Here is a 13,257-nt window from a genome sequence, read left to right as displayed (position 1 = left end):
TCCCATCCTCGCAGTGAAAACTAATGCTCACGCACTCTGTCACAGTACGGCTAATCACCGGTTGGTTCCCGCTCCTACTGGAATAGAATCCCTTGATTCTTTTGCGTCTGTCACTAACGCCCAGCAGGTTACAAGTTTGAAGCACGTCACAGTCATTCATTACCGGAATCCTACTCGGAATACCACAGACAAGGTGAGACTTTCCGGATTCCCAGGATCCTACTCGGAATACCACAGACAAGGTGAGACTTTCCGGATCCTCATAAATGCCGCCATCTATCTAGCTTATACCACGAAGATTCTGTTGGGGAATCTAAGAGATACACATTCAAGCTCTGTTGCATGTAGAACGGAAGTGGTTGTCAATCACGCGCGTTCATAAGTGAGAATGAGAATGAGGGTTACTTATCATCACATTCATCATGTTCTTGGGTACGAATGAATATCTTGGAATAAGAATAAGAGAGATTTGAATAAAAGATAATAGAATTGCATTAATACTTGAGGTACAGCAGAGCTCCACACCCTTAATCTATGGTGTGCAGAAACTCCACCGTTGAAAATACATAAGTGAAAGGTTCAGACATGGCCGAATGGCCAGCCCCCCTAACGTGATCAATGATCTCCTAAGATGAAGAATAAAACAAAACTGAGACCAAAGATGAAACGTGGTCAAAAGACATCTAATATAATAGATAAATGTTCTATATATACTTAGAGTAGCTCCTAGGGTTTACATGAGTAAGTAATTGATGTACAAATCCACTTCCGGGGCCCACTTGGTGTATGCTTGGGCTGAGCTTGATTAATTCACGAGCTGAGGCATCTCTTGGAGTTGAACTCTGAGTTATGACGTGTTTTGGGCGTTCAACTCCGGATAATGACGTTTTTCTGGCGTTTAACTCTAGACAGCAGCGTGTACTTGGCGTTCAACGCCAAGTTACGTCGTCATTCTTCGAATAAAGTATGGACTATTATATATTGCTGGAAAGCCCTGGATGTCTACTTTCCAACGCCGTTGAGAGCGCGCCAATTGGAGTTCTATAGCTCCAGAAAATCCATTTCGAGTGCAGGGAGGTCAGATTCCAACAGCATCAGCAGTCCTTTTGTCAGCCTTCTTCAGAGTTTTGCTCAAATCCCTCAATTTCAGTCAGAATTTACCTGAAATCACAGAAAAACACACAAACTCATAGTAAAGTCTAGAAATGTGAATTTATCATAAAAACTAATGAAAACATCCCTAAAAGTAGCTCAAACTTACTAAAAACTATATAAAAACAATGTCAAAAAGCGTATAAATTATCCGCTCATCAATACCCTACCAAGAGATTTTATTGTTAGTATTTTATTTTATTTTATTTGTCATTCAACATATTCCCTCCTTACATCCTAAACCCCAATTTACAACTCATAACCAATAATAAGAACATACCTCCCTGCAATTCCTTGAGAAGACGACCCGAGGTTTAAATACTCGGTTAACAATTTTTAAGGGGTTTGTTACTTGTGATAACCAAAACGTTTGTACGAAGGGATTTCTGTCAGTTTAGAGACTATATCTACAACGCGACTGTTTTTATGAAATTCTTTACTGGCAAAAATCCTAACGTCATGCATCTCAGTGAGAAACAGGCTATCAGTTAAATGGGCATCCCCACGTTAGCAATTGGCACAAAAGCCCCATCAAACAACCAATTCTCATATATAATTATCGGTTTTCAGTCATTTGTTCATCATTCACAGTTTCTCAGTTATCGTTTCTCATAGTCAGACCTCTGCATCACCAACTAAGCAATCATACATCTGCATCACCAAATAATCAATCATACATCCGTATCACCTCATAATCATTCACCCCTCTGCATCACCAAAAAAGTACACTTTCAGCCATTTATCACTTATAATATCAAAATATTTTGTTTATAATTATTCAAACTCCTTCAACATTTAATCAAGGTAAAATCTTCTTTTCATTATTTAAAATAATTTCTTATCCTTCTTAAGAATTCTTTCAAATTACTATCAAGTACTTAAACATCCATCTCCAGCTATCAAGTATCCAATTCATTAATCTTATACGTTCAAGACATAATTTATATATTTCAATTTAGTTAAATTCTTATATTTTTGTAAAAATCCAGACATAATCTCCCCTAAAAATGGACTTAAACAACTCTTACAGATTTTCTCTTTCTCAATAATTCACCAGTCTGGTTCCAACAAATATCAGAACAGTATGATTCTCAATAATCAATCTACCCTAGTTCAATTTAATAACCAATGTAATATTGTCAATATAACCAGGAGGAATCAGAATTTTGAAGAAATCAATTTGTCAAATAAACTTTAACTCGTTCAATAATTTTTAATTTCAATCTCGGTTCATTCAAATTCAATTCAACACTCAACACAACATTATCCAATCAAATTAGCATATCCAGTAAACAAAATGAAGGATAAATCGTGGATAGGTATCGTGGGGAGGGTTTTCGCATATTTATCGTGTTTAGGTGTTGAGGGACATGGAGATGCACGTAAATTGTGCTAGGCTAATGAGCTTTAGGTTAAAAATTGAATAAATCCCCCTAACCCAGGATGAATTACGTTTAACTGGGAAGCTCATTAGGGTGGGATGATTTATGTGTATTCCATGAAGACCATTCGTGCGTAAATCAACCTTGACTAACGTGTATAATATATAGTCTAATCCTTGCTATCCTAGGACGATTTATATATAAATAGGTTCAGGACATTCACGTTTTCAAAATCAATTTAGGGGATTCAGGTAAATTGGGTTGCTCTTTATAGTAATTAAATAAAAAATCTGCTAACTTATTTTAGTCATTCTTTATACGTCTGATTTATAAGTTTAAAAACAACTATAGAATCTAAATAAATTATCTAAATTTAGTATTTGTAAAATTTATTTGAAATACCCATTTTTAGTGTCTTAATATGACTTCCACAAAAACTTTAGATTTTATAATAACACTGGTATTTTAATATTTTAAAAATAAAAAACAAACTTTAATTTAAAGTAAAACAAAACAGTCTGAAAGATAAATGGGTCTTTTTTACTTTTGATACTTTATAATATCAAATATTATTCATCTATTGTTAACAACTAAAATTACTAACTTGATGACACTTAATTACTTCTATATAAAATAGGATTTCTTTGGATTAAAATTTTCATTTGTTTAATACATGTATATGTCTTTTCCATAACATGTAAGTCTTATGATATTAAAAGTGCAAGTTTGGTTAATATAAATATTTTTTTATAAATTTTTGAAAGAGTAAAATTAGATTATTAATAGAATATGTGTAATATCTTAGCCTTTATTACTATATACATTTTTAATCAACGGGAAAAAGACATTTCTTCCATTTTAAATATATTATTAACAATTAACGACTTGATGCATATTTTTACGTAAGTAATAATGTTATACAAATCATAATTAGATGAATTAAATAATATCGCTATAAATTTAGTGTTTGTATTTCTCATGACATATGTACGTGCTTAATTAATTTTATCTACTAATACGTTTGAATATATGTAAACTACATTCTTTGTACATAACGGTTTCGAATGTGGTATTAACTTTTGCTAACATATTTTTTTTAAATACTTGAATTAATTAAATATTTTGGTAGTTCGAATAAAAAAATCAAAATAATCATAATGAATAATAATTTTCTGTTAATTTAATCAACATACAACATTCGTTTAATATTTACTTTTATATTATTATTCTTTTTCAACAAATTCGTTTTACTAAATACAAACTGCACACTTGGTTTCAACAAATTTTCACAGTAAAATTATTAAGCAAGGTCATCTTCACATTCTTTTATTATTGAATTTATCCACTTACAGGCCATCTATGCAATACTAAGAACTAGATCAGAAAAACATGAAGACCATAGAAAATAATCCATAACTTGATTTTTTTTGGATTTTCCCCTTTTTATTAACATCGACAGTGTGTGTCCTTAAATTTTCTGGTTGGTCCGACTAAAGTGTCTGACCTAAGTTAGTCATCTTTACATTAGTGTTGACTAGTTTTTTTAATTGGTTTTGTACTAATCTTGTGAAGTTGTAATGATGTCTCAGATTCCTTAGGTCCACTTCCATACCGTAAAACGCAATTTCATAACATGGTTTGAGTGTGCATGTTATTATAAATTTGAGAGTTGTATGACCATTGATACCCACTGCATGGGGTCATGAATGGTATCATAGGAGGGCCAAAGGATTACAATCCTTTAATGATAGGGATTACCTCACTCATTGTAGGTAACCAATCCTGGATTATTGGGATCCAGTGCATATGGAACTCACGAACAAATAAAGGATTTCAAGGAATACTTACTGAGGGATATCTTCTCGAGATATACACGTGCACAATCATTACAACTCCAATGAACAAGGCCTTTGTTTGCAAAAAGAAAAATAAATATACAAGGGCCAATATGCCAACATTACAAGACAAATCCAACTTTGTGCGGGCCTAAAGTATATTAAGTTTAATCTCAATAAAAATAAAAGTATCCACGTACAAGACCCAATCCGCCAACATCACGAGACAGAACTCTTTCCATTTGAACATGGGGCTAGGGATTCATTATTCATGAACTATGTTCCACCATCATTTGCGGTGGCATTGTGGGTGGAAGCGAACCCTAAACAATTGGTAGTACAATCTGTCGCGATAGTTTTAATTCAACTTTTGGAATTGCGTTTCTATCAATGTATTGTTGTTAACGTTGTGCTGCATTATTCGTAGGGAGACTCTATTCCGGTATGGTGGGTTCAGCAGTCCCAAGGGGGTTTTCATGTCCTTGGTGCCCATGGACACGACACACTGATGTAAGTGAATCCTTGATTTGACCTTTTCTGTTGCCACTCTGATGGGTGAACATGTTACAAATATAAACGGCGTGAAAGTACGCGTGGCTAATCAATTGAATGTTTCAACGTTCAGCTTATCAACACTGCCGCTATGATTGGGTCAATGGTTGCTTCAAAGCTGATGGCTCCGCGTATATGGTACTTCCCATCTAACTTTGTTGATGAGGTCCTCAACGATGCTCATATGGATCGGTTGGAGGCTGCATACACACTATCTTGGATGCCAGAAATGAATGATCTCCACTATGTGAGTTATCTCCCCTTGTATTGCATACAAACGAGGTCTTATATTGAAAGATGTTGAGTCCAACTCCTGCTTTATAATATCGTCTGCATTGTAAGTCTTTGTGCATATCTAGGAGCCAGCAGACGTGTGGTATTTGATGATTCTTGATGCTAAGGAAGTAAGGGTGTATGCCTTTGACGGGAACAAAACCCCCAAAAGCATTATTAGAAGAGAGGCCAACATGACTCGCATTGTGAATATAGTTGTAAGCCTAAATTATGTATATATACAGACGCACACATTGATTTGGTTTTAAGATATTCTGGTTCATATTTATTTGCGTTCATGTTCAACAGTGCAAACCTTGAAATGAACAACATGCCTAATAACCCACTTTGAAACATGTCACAAATGCAGTGTCGCGCTTTAGGGAAGTTGGTCATGTTGAATTGGAATCTGCTCAACCTTAGGCATGGCACCCCAAATCTGGCAAATTAGGGCAAGTTCCACTGCCCAGCTGGTCTGCCGATGAATGTCGACAGGTATGTTGAATATCCCATTGCACATCCTCTCACACCCATAGTTTTGTTGTTCAATACTTACATGTTGTATTATTGTTTGACATTTTGTTGCTGCAAACTGTTAAATTCGAATCCTTGCCAATGAATTATTCTGTTATCTGTTGTTTGATATTCTGGTTGCAAGGTGGACACTGCGGTTTGGTGCCTTTATTGGCTCCTCTACAAAGGTGGAATCAGTCCGAAGATCTTCAATTCGATGGTATGTTGGTTAAACTTTGTGAATTGTGGCCTTATCTTGTTGTGCCATGAAGGATTCGTTGTTGTTGGAAATGTAAACACGTCTTTGTTTTGGACTTCGTGCAGGCCAATGCCGAAACGGTTAGGATGAAGTCACTGTCAAGATAATTCAGTTTGTTGGGAACGAGGAAGGAGGATTGGTGGATGTTTGGTCGCAACTGAACTGGTTGGATGTCATATCTTTCAACTACTGCTACCATATATCCAGTTGTTGTCATTTATATTATTTTGGGAAAAATTTCGATTAAGTATATATGCCGCTGTTTATTTTGGTAGTTTGAGTAAAAGCTGATGACACCAACTTGTTGCTCCTTGTGCCTCTAGACTAAAGGCCCCTATGAACCACCTTATTAATTTTGTTTGGTGAGGTTTAATACAAGCTAGAACCTCATAGTCCTGTTTATGTCAATAGTATCATGGAAGACACTTCATGTGTCAAGTATAAAGTTTATTAAGTTGTACCTAGAAAATCAACTGCTCCTACAGCAACTAAACCAAGTCTGCCCATGCCCTGGGTGATTGGCCTTATTTTAGTTGTGTGAGGCTGAATCTCCATGTACAGTTTTCATATGTGAAAAACTTATGAAATGTTGCTTGGTATTACGTATTTCAATTGGCACAAGTTAATTAACTTGTTATTGAGAATAAGAAGATTTTCTAACATTTTTTTCTATACCTTCATGTGCTTGCCCGTATTGATACGTTGACCTGACTTTAAATTCACCTTTGAAGTTGCTCTCAGATCCAGTTGGATTGGTTTAAGAATCAAAACTTTTGACTGCATTGTAATACATGTTGATTTTGCATCTGAAATTGCACAAACTTGCAGATGGAACACCCTATTCAATGGGTCAAAATCATGGTGGGATCACCATAAATGTTGACAGATTAAGTTTTTGGCATCAAGAACTAAATAAATTTCTTGTTTTTAAGGTATTTTAAAGCATATCTATCGTTACCTATATATAACTATTTGTAGGGAGTTCTATTGTATAGTATCTATATATCGACTACAATATAAAATGTGGTCACCTCAAATCCATTTTAATAACCTGATTAAGATTAATAAGAAAACTTCTGACATAAAATTATTTAACACTGTAGGTATCATATCTTTAGAATCAGACGTACATATTCAATTCAGTTTGGCACCATCAACACTTCTTGACCTGTGGCTATTACACACCTCCTAATTCCTTTGCAGCATTTCACCATTACCATGAATCTTTCTTTCCCACCCAAAGTTAGTCTATTCTCCTTCGACGCATGTCACTTTCATTGCCAGCATATGACACCTACAACATATAATAATACAGACTTAATAAGACATCGACCGTCTCTTCTAAACGAATTTACATGCTTAAAAAATTTGATGCTCTTGGCATCTCACCGTTGGGTCTCTATTGGGCATACTTTGACTTGGCACAGTGTCTTGCTCTGTATTTGAAGTTGCTACTCGTGGCCCATTAGGACATTGAGTCTGTCGGTGACCAAGGAAATTGCACGTGTTGCACTTCCTCCGCTTGACAGCCCTTGATCCAGCTGACTCATTGTTGTGCCTGATTCTCTTTGTGTGAACACCAATTTGGTCTCTAACCCCCTGCACCGCATGACTACTCCTTGCACCATCACCTTCTTCCCCATTCATGATTTCTAGCCTCAATGTGTCCTCCACCACTTTCTCTCTTATGCCTTAAAGTTCTCTTCACTCTGACAAGCAACTCGAGTGAATATTTTGCAATGTTATAAGAATGCACTAACACAGTTACGGTAAAGTGCCTCTATGTCGTCCACTTGGCTAACTGCACATATATCAACCTTGGGTGTCTTTGACTATCACTGCAGAACCAGGTTTTTTGGGAGAGACCTAATGTATAATTGGACAAGCACTGCAAGTATGTTGACGCAAGGAATTCCGAAAGATTGCATCCTTACGCAACTGTCGACAAATGTGTCAGACATTCCATGATAAGTCACGTTCCACCTTTTCCCTGTCCTTCGATATTTCTGAGTCACGTATATGCAGGGGCGGAGCCATGTATAAGGAAAGGGGGGCAACGGCCCCCCCTAATTTTAATTTTTTACATGTAAATTATATGTAAATTTCAGTTTAGCTCCCCCTTAAAATTTTATTTTAGTCTTATTTTATTGTGTAAATATTTTTTGCCCCCCTCTAATATTTTATCTAGCTCCGCCCCTGCGTATATGCATGTGCCATCCGATTCTATGCACCCTAACACTATTACATGTACACACCTCTTCAACAACTCCCGGTATCTCGCAAAAATTTCACGTGTGAAATTTTGTTGCACCTGATTTCTCCAACTTTGGAAACTCTGTTTGGATGACAGGGGTCCCATATGATGACCGAAACTCGAGCTCATCTTCATTGTCTCTGAGGATGTCCACACACTGTTGGAAATTTGTTTTGAATTCAAGAATCTCGTACCTACTATCCACAAACCGCCCAAGCTTCGCATGCAACGATTCGCATCGGAAAGTCGTCCTAATGCCAGCAAAGAACCTTCCACATATGTAAGCTGTTGCCCACGACAATTTCTTCGAGTATAAATCCTTCACCCACTCATGATTCTTCACGCCACACTCACTCACCATCGCTTCCCACTACAACTCAAACTCCTCCACCTCGAAGTCTGCTAGCATGCAGTGCCTAAACAAGTATGTGTACCTCGGCATACATACATTGGAAGTAGTGTTCCTCAGTAGGTGTCATGCGCAAAGCCTATGATGAGCATCGAAAAAGACCTCGTGGATAGCTATTCGCATTGATCTATCCCCATAAATAATTACGGCCTTTGGACCTCTGCCATCCATGCATTTAAGAAATTTTCTTAGAACCCATACGTATGAAGATTGTGTCTTACTTGAAACCATTGCGATTGCAAAAACACATGTTTGGTTGTGATTGTTAACCCCAGAGAAAACAACAACCAGAAGATTGTATTTGTTTTGTCTATGCATAGCATCAAAGGCAAGAACATTACCGAATAATTTGAAATCCTTCTGACTAAAACCGTCACTCAAGAACAAGTCACACATGTGTTCACCAACTCCCACCTTGTACCTCAAATATATTTTCTCATCTCTCCTAGAAGCCACCTCTAAGAACCTTAGCATTGCATTCACATCACCATTGTGCAAGGACCGCTGTCGCCTAACCTCGTTGTACATGTCTCGCTTGGTAAATGATACGCAGTTGAAACCCCCGACTTGTACTGCAATTGACTCGTATATTTTCGGGATCAAAATCCCCACTTGCCTTAGGCTATCCATGTGCGCTATGTCAATATCTGAAATCCTCCTATGCGAGAGCAAGTGCTCCACAAACTTTTCAGGAAAAAGATCATGGTTATGGTCATCTACAAAACGTGCCACAAACTACTTTCCCCTGCCAACCCTTGGCTTTATCCGCATCTCGGTAGGACACCCACAACGGATCACAACCTTGTGCTCTCTTTTGCAATCTTGCTTTTCTAGCCATTTCTTGTCTAGAAAACATTCTCTATTACACAAATACGTAATCCGCACAAATTCTCCTCTCTTGTTTTTTATCTTCTTAACTTGTCATACGGTAAAACCCTTCGCTCGGTTGTACTCTTCATATATACGAGCAGCTTCCTTATGATTTTTGAATTCCATTCGCAAAAGATCATCAGCTGTTATTGTCACAACTTCAGATGCGGTCATTCCATTTTTTGGCACTTTGCTGTGCTCTGCCTACCTTAACATCATCATCTTCCATTCCCATGTCTTGTACTATTTCCTGAAAACATAATTAATTCAGCTACTTAGTCCACATTGCCAAACTTAATGAATGAAGTTATCTGCAAAATCACATTGCATTGCAACATTGTAAAATCGATCTTTTAACCGAACCTCACTACCACATACCTCTTCGAAGGCAACGTCACCCTTTCACTCACTCCATCCAATACTGCCTAATGCACCATCCAGCCAGGATCTAAGATCCTCTTCCATTCCGATTCTATATGTCTCTCCTTCACACCACATAAGCTCAAAATCAATCCGACTAGCTCTTGAAATTATTATTTTCAGAGATATCTCAGCAATTCCAATTTCAATAAGTAATTATTTCATATAACCTGACTTAGACAAGCACAATTCACAATATTACACCTCCAACACTATCATTAAACCAGTAATTTCAATTTCACGCTCATTCATATTAACTCAACATACACTTAACATGCAAGAAATAACCATATTATTGTCTCACGAGTAGTCTCCCGTTCAAACCTTTCCTAAATTTCATTTTCTAACGACCCCGTTACGAGCACACTCCCAACATTACTGCAGTTTGCCCATTCAAACCACTACCCCAATTCAAACACAGAACAAACAAAATGCCGATCTTCTGCATTACTGTTTCCTATCCCTAACTACGCAATTACCTACACTATTTTACCAAGTGCCGATCACACTCATACTTACCATCACATTAGGAGAATTACCCACCTCTCCTACAATCCCATACTCAATAAACCATGTCAATGCCTCACAATGCACCATTTCCCATTGCAAGCAAACTGTTAAACTTGTATATACCTCATTATAAACATCATCTACATCTAATGTGACTTTATTACTAACCTTAGTTAAATTGTTTTCGGTCTAACTTTACCCCCTTTTGTCTTGATGCATCGAAGTGAATTTCCCTTCTTAAAATGATTGTTGACCTTGTCCAAATCACCTAAACCTACATGCGACACCGTCCTTTTGCAATGCAAGCAACCATCCCGCCTTCAGCGTCTTCCATTTCTGACATCACCGGAAGACCCAAAATTACTAACTAGCACCTTCATTCACAACACCATCTTGGCTTCTACTCTCTCCCCAGTCCAACCCAGCTGAGTTATTACCCACACACTCTCTCCCCAAATAGCTAACCCATCTCGTAATTATCTTAGTAAAAATCTAGGATGTAATTGTGATTTCATTCTTTGCAAAATGACAAAAAACACACATCTACCTGGTAACACTAGGAATAATGCTGTTCCATAGAGGACAATGGTACACATGATAACTTTCTGTAATTATATTAGCATAATTGTAGACTTTTAAGTTTGGCCCTTTTTTCTGGATAAAAGGATGGGTTTATTACGGGCCGGGACATGTTGATGGCTCATTAGAGGGAAAAAAAGATTGTATGTTTGTTTTATATTTCTTTTCCCTTTCGATATTCTTATCCATCCTTTTATTATTGTGTGAACAATTAATTACTCCAAATTCTTTCTTTTGCCATAATAATGCTTATTTGAACTCATAATTCAATTGGTTTATACTATCATATTTTTTGTTATAACATTATTAGTTATAAAAAATAATGGATAGCAAATGAAGTTACTAAAGATTATCGTATAAACTTAAACCAATTTCACATAGATATTCTGAATTTTAGTTAATGTCCACACTTTACAAATCAATTTCAAATTTTTTCTGCATGAAAATAAGGAAAGCAATTAGAAATTTTTAAAGTATATACCATAATTGCATGTTACCAAATTATCACAAAGCTACTATAATCAAGCCTACTTGTTTTCTTGTGTTAAAACAATTTATGAAAGAAAAGCCCAACACACATAGGACCATTGCCTCCCACCTTAATTAACTCACCTAAATCTTAATTCGATTTGAAAATGTTGTTAAATTCATCACACGATGAGAACAGTGATCTATGTTGTTGCATCTAAAGATTTTCTGTAAAATGTCATTTCTAGTTCTCTCACATACATACTTGGCGTAATATGAGAGTAGACACCGTATTTCAACACATATAGAAAGATAGTAGTTTTTACATTGAAGAATTCACCTTTTCTATAATAAGCTTTTAGATTATTTTCAGTAGAGAACTCATTTCAGTCTATATTTATGGCTCATTTGTCATTAAAAATAACTTAACATAAGCTTTTGCGTCATAAATAGTAAATAGAACTCAAAATATTTCTTTCTTTTATATTAGAAAGAACTAACTTTAGTCCCTATTGTGATCCCATTTAATTAATTAATTAAAGTGATTAAAATTAATATAGTTACTATTTTTTTTACAATAATAGTATTAAAATTTATAAATTCAAAAATAATTCATTATTAAAAATATTAATATTCAAAAAAAATTAATGACTTCATATATAACAATAGTACACAATATATAATTCAAGATTAAACTAATTTATAAAATTACGCAATATAAAGAAAAACATAGTGGAGATCTATAGTTGACAACAAGTATTGTGAAATTGACATATGTATTCAATTAAGTTTTCTTTCAACTGTTGATGCTGTTGCCTATTACGAAGTTGAGCATTTCTCTAGAGAAATTAATGGTATGGTAAAAAATCTTTCTCTTCCAACTGTGGTTGTGATAAGCCATTTTTGACATCGTCATACTCTAAGCCTTGAGCAAAATTTTCTGTATAAGTATCTCTTTCATTCTCAACAATCATATTATGCAATATAATACAAACTTTCACTATTTTTTCAAGCATTCAATTGTGGTGCTCTCGCCTATCCGTACATAATCATCAACAGCATCAACTGCTATGCCATATGCTAATATCCGTATCGCAGCAGTGCATTTTTGGAGTGGTGACAAGCCTCTTCTCCCAGTTGCATCGACCGTCTGTTGAAAATACGAATAGACATTTGAGAGAGCGTCTACTATCCAAAGGAACATATGTCTTCTCATTCAAAATCTCCATCGGAAAATGTCAGCATTATATACCGGCTCATCTGCAAAGTAATCTTGGAAAAGGCGATCATGTCCTGCTTCTCAATCTCTGTTGATCCATTTACGAGGAGTTGTGATAGAGCTTCTATAGATATCTTCTTCTTCTGAATCATTGAATAAACACTCATCGATCCAATTATTCATGAGTGTGTTATTTCACCGTCTTCTCTTACCATACAAAGCCTCATTGGACATATCATCAAAATTTCTAGTCATATCTTGAAATATATTTTTTAGTATTCTTTTGAGGAGAGGAACTAGATTTGAAGTAAAGCTTGTGACTCATTGATAATTGATATTTATAAGTGTGTCCGCAACAACTAGCTACTCTTAACGGCTAGTTTAGCAACAGCTACTTAACGGCTAGGTTTCTCTTGTCTAAGTTTAAAATGGCTAGTTTTGCAATGATTACTTTCATAAACAATAACGGTATAATAATATTGACTAATTTTAAAATTTAAATCACAAATGAATAAAACAGACTACATCACATACGGTAATACACAATAAAAATAAAACATAC

General features: G+C 35.7%; 1 protein-coding gene across 2 annotated transcripts; it reads left to right on the top strand.

Moving 5' to 3' along the window:
- Positions 1-4,559: 4,559 nt before the first annotated feature.
- LOC112711176 (uncharacterized) lies at positions 4,560-6,638 on the top strand. 2 transcript variants are annotated; one of them, XR_011865910.1, is made up of 7 exons: positions 4,560-4,703; positions 4,797-4,879; positions 4,995-5,168; positions 5,264-5,412; positions 5,565-5,689; positions 5,853-5,927; positions 6,032-6,638. XR_011865910.1 is itself a non-coding variant. In XM_072203164.1 (7 exons), the coding sequence occupies exons 2-5, from the start codon at positions 4,814-4,816 to the stop codon at positions 5,643-5,645; spliced, it is 453 nt and encodes a 150-aa protein (XP_072059265.1). In that variant the 5' UTR covers positions 4,560-4,703; positions 4,797-4,813; the 3' UTR covers positions 5,646-5,689; positions 5,853-5,927; positions 6,032-6,638. The 2 variants fall into 2 exon arrangements, 1 of the variants encoding a protein (XP_072059265.1); XM_072203164.1 differs by having other exon boundaries at positions 5,281-5,412.
- Positions 6,639-13,257: the final 6,619 nt, after the last annotated feature.

This window comes from Arachis hypogaea, chromosome 9 (genome assembly GCF_003086295.3).
Source record: "Arachis hypogaea cultivar Tifrunner chromosome 9, arahy.Tifrunner.gnm2.J5K5, whole genome shotgun sequence".
NCBI lineage: Eukaryota > Viridiplantae > Streptophyta > Magnoliopsida > Fabales > Fabaceae > Arachis > Arachis hypogaea.
This window is presented reverse-complemented; position numbering and strand designations above follow the sequence as displayed.

What these genes read in the sequence shown, in the direction of transcription:
- LOC112711176 (XM_072203164.1), top strand. Translation starts at nt 4,814, where the DNA reads ATGGTGGGTTCAGCAGTCCCAAGGGGGTTTTCATGTCCTTGGTGCCCA. An exon ending in CATGGACACGACACACTGAT is followed by an intron (nt 4,880 to 4,994) that starts GTAAGTGAATCC and finishes TTCAACGTTCAG; the next exon opens with CTTATCAACACTGCCGCTAT. An exon ending in AAATGAATGATCTCCACTAT is followed by an intron (nt 5,169 to 5,280) that starts GTGAGTTATCTC and finishes GTGCATATCTAG; the next exon opens with GAGCCAGCAGACGTGTGGTA.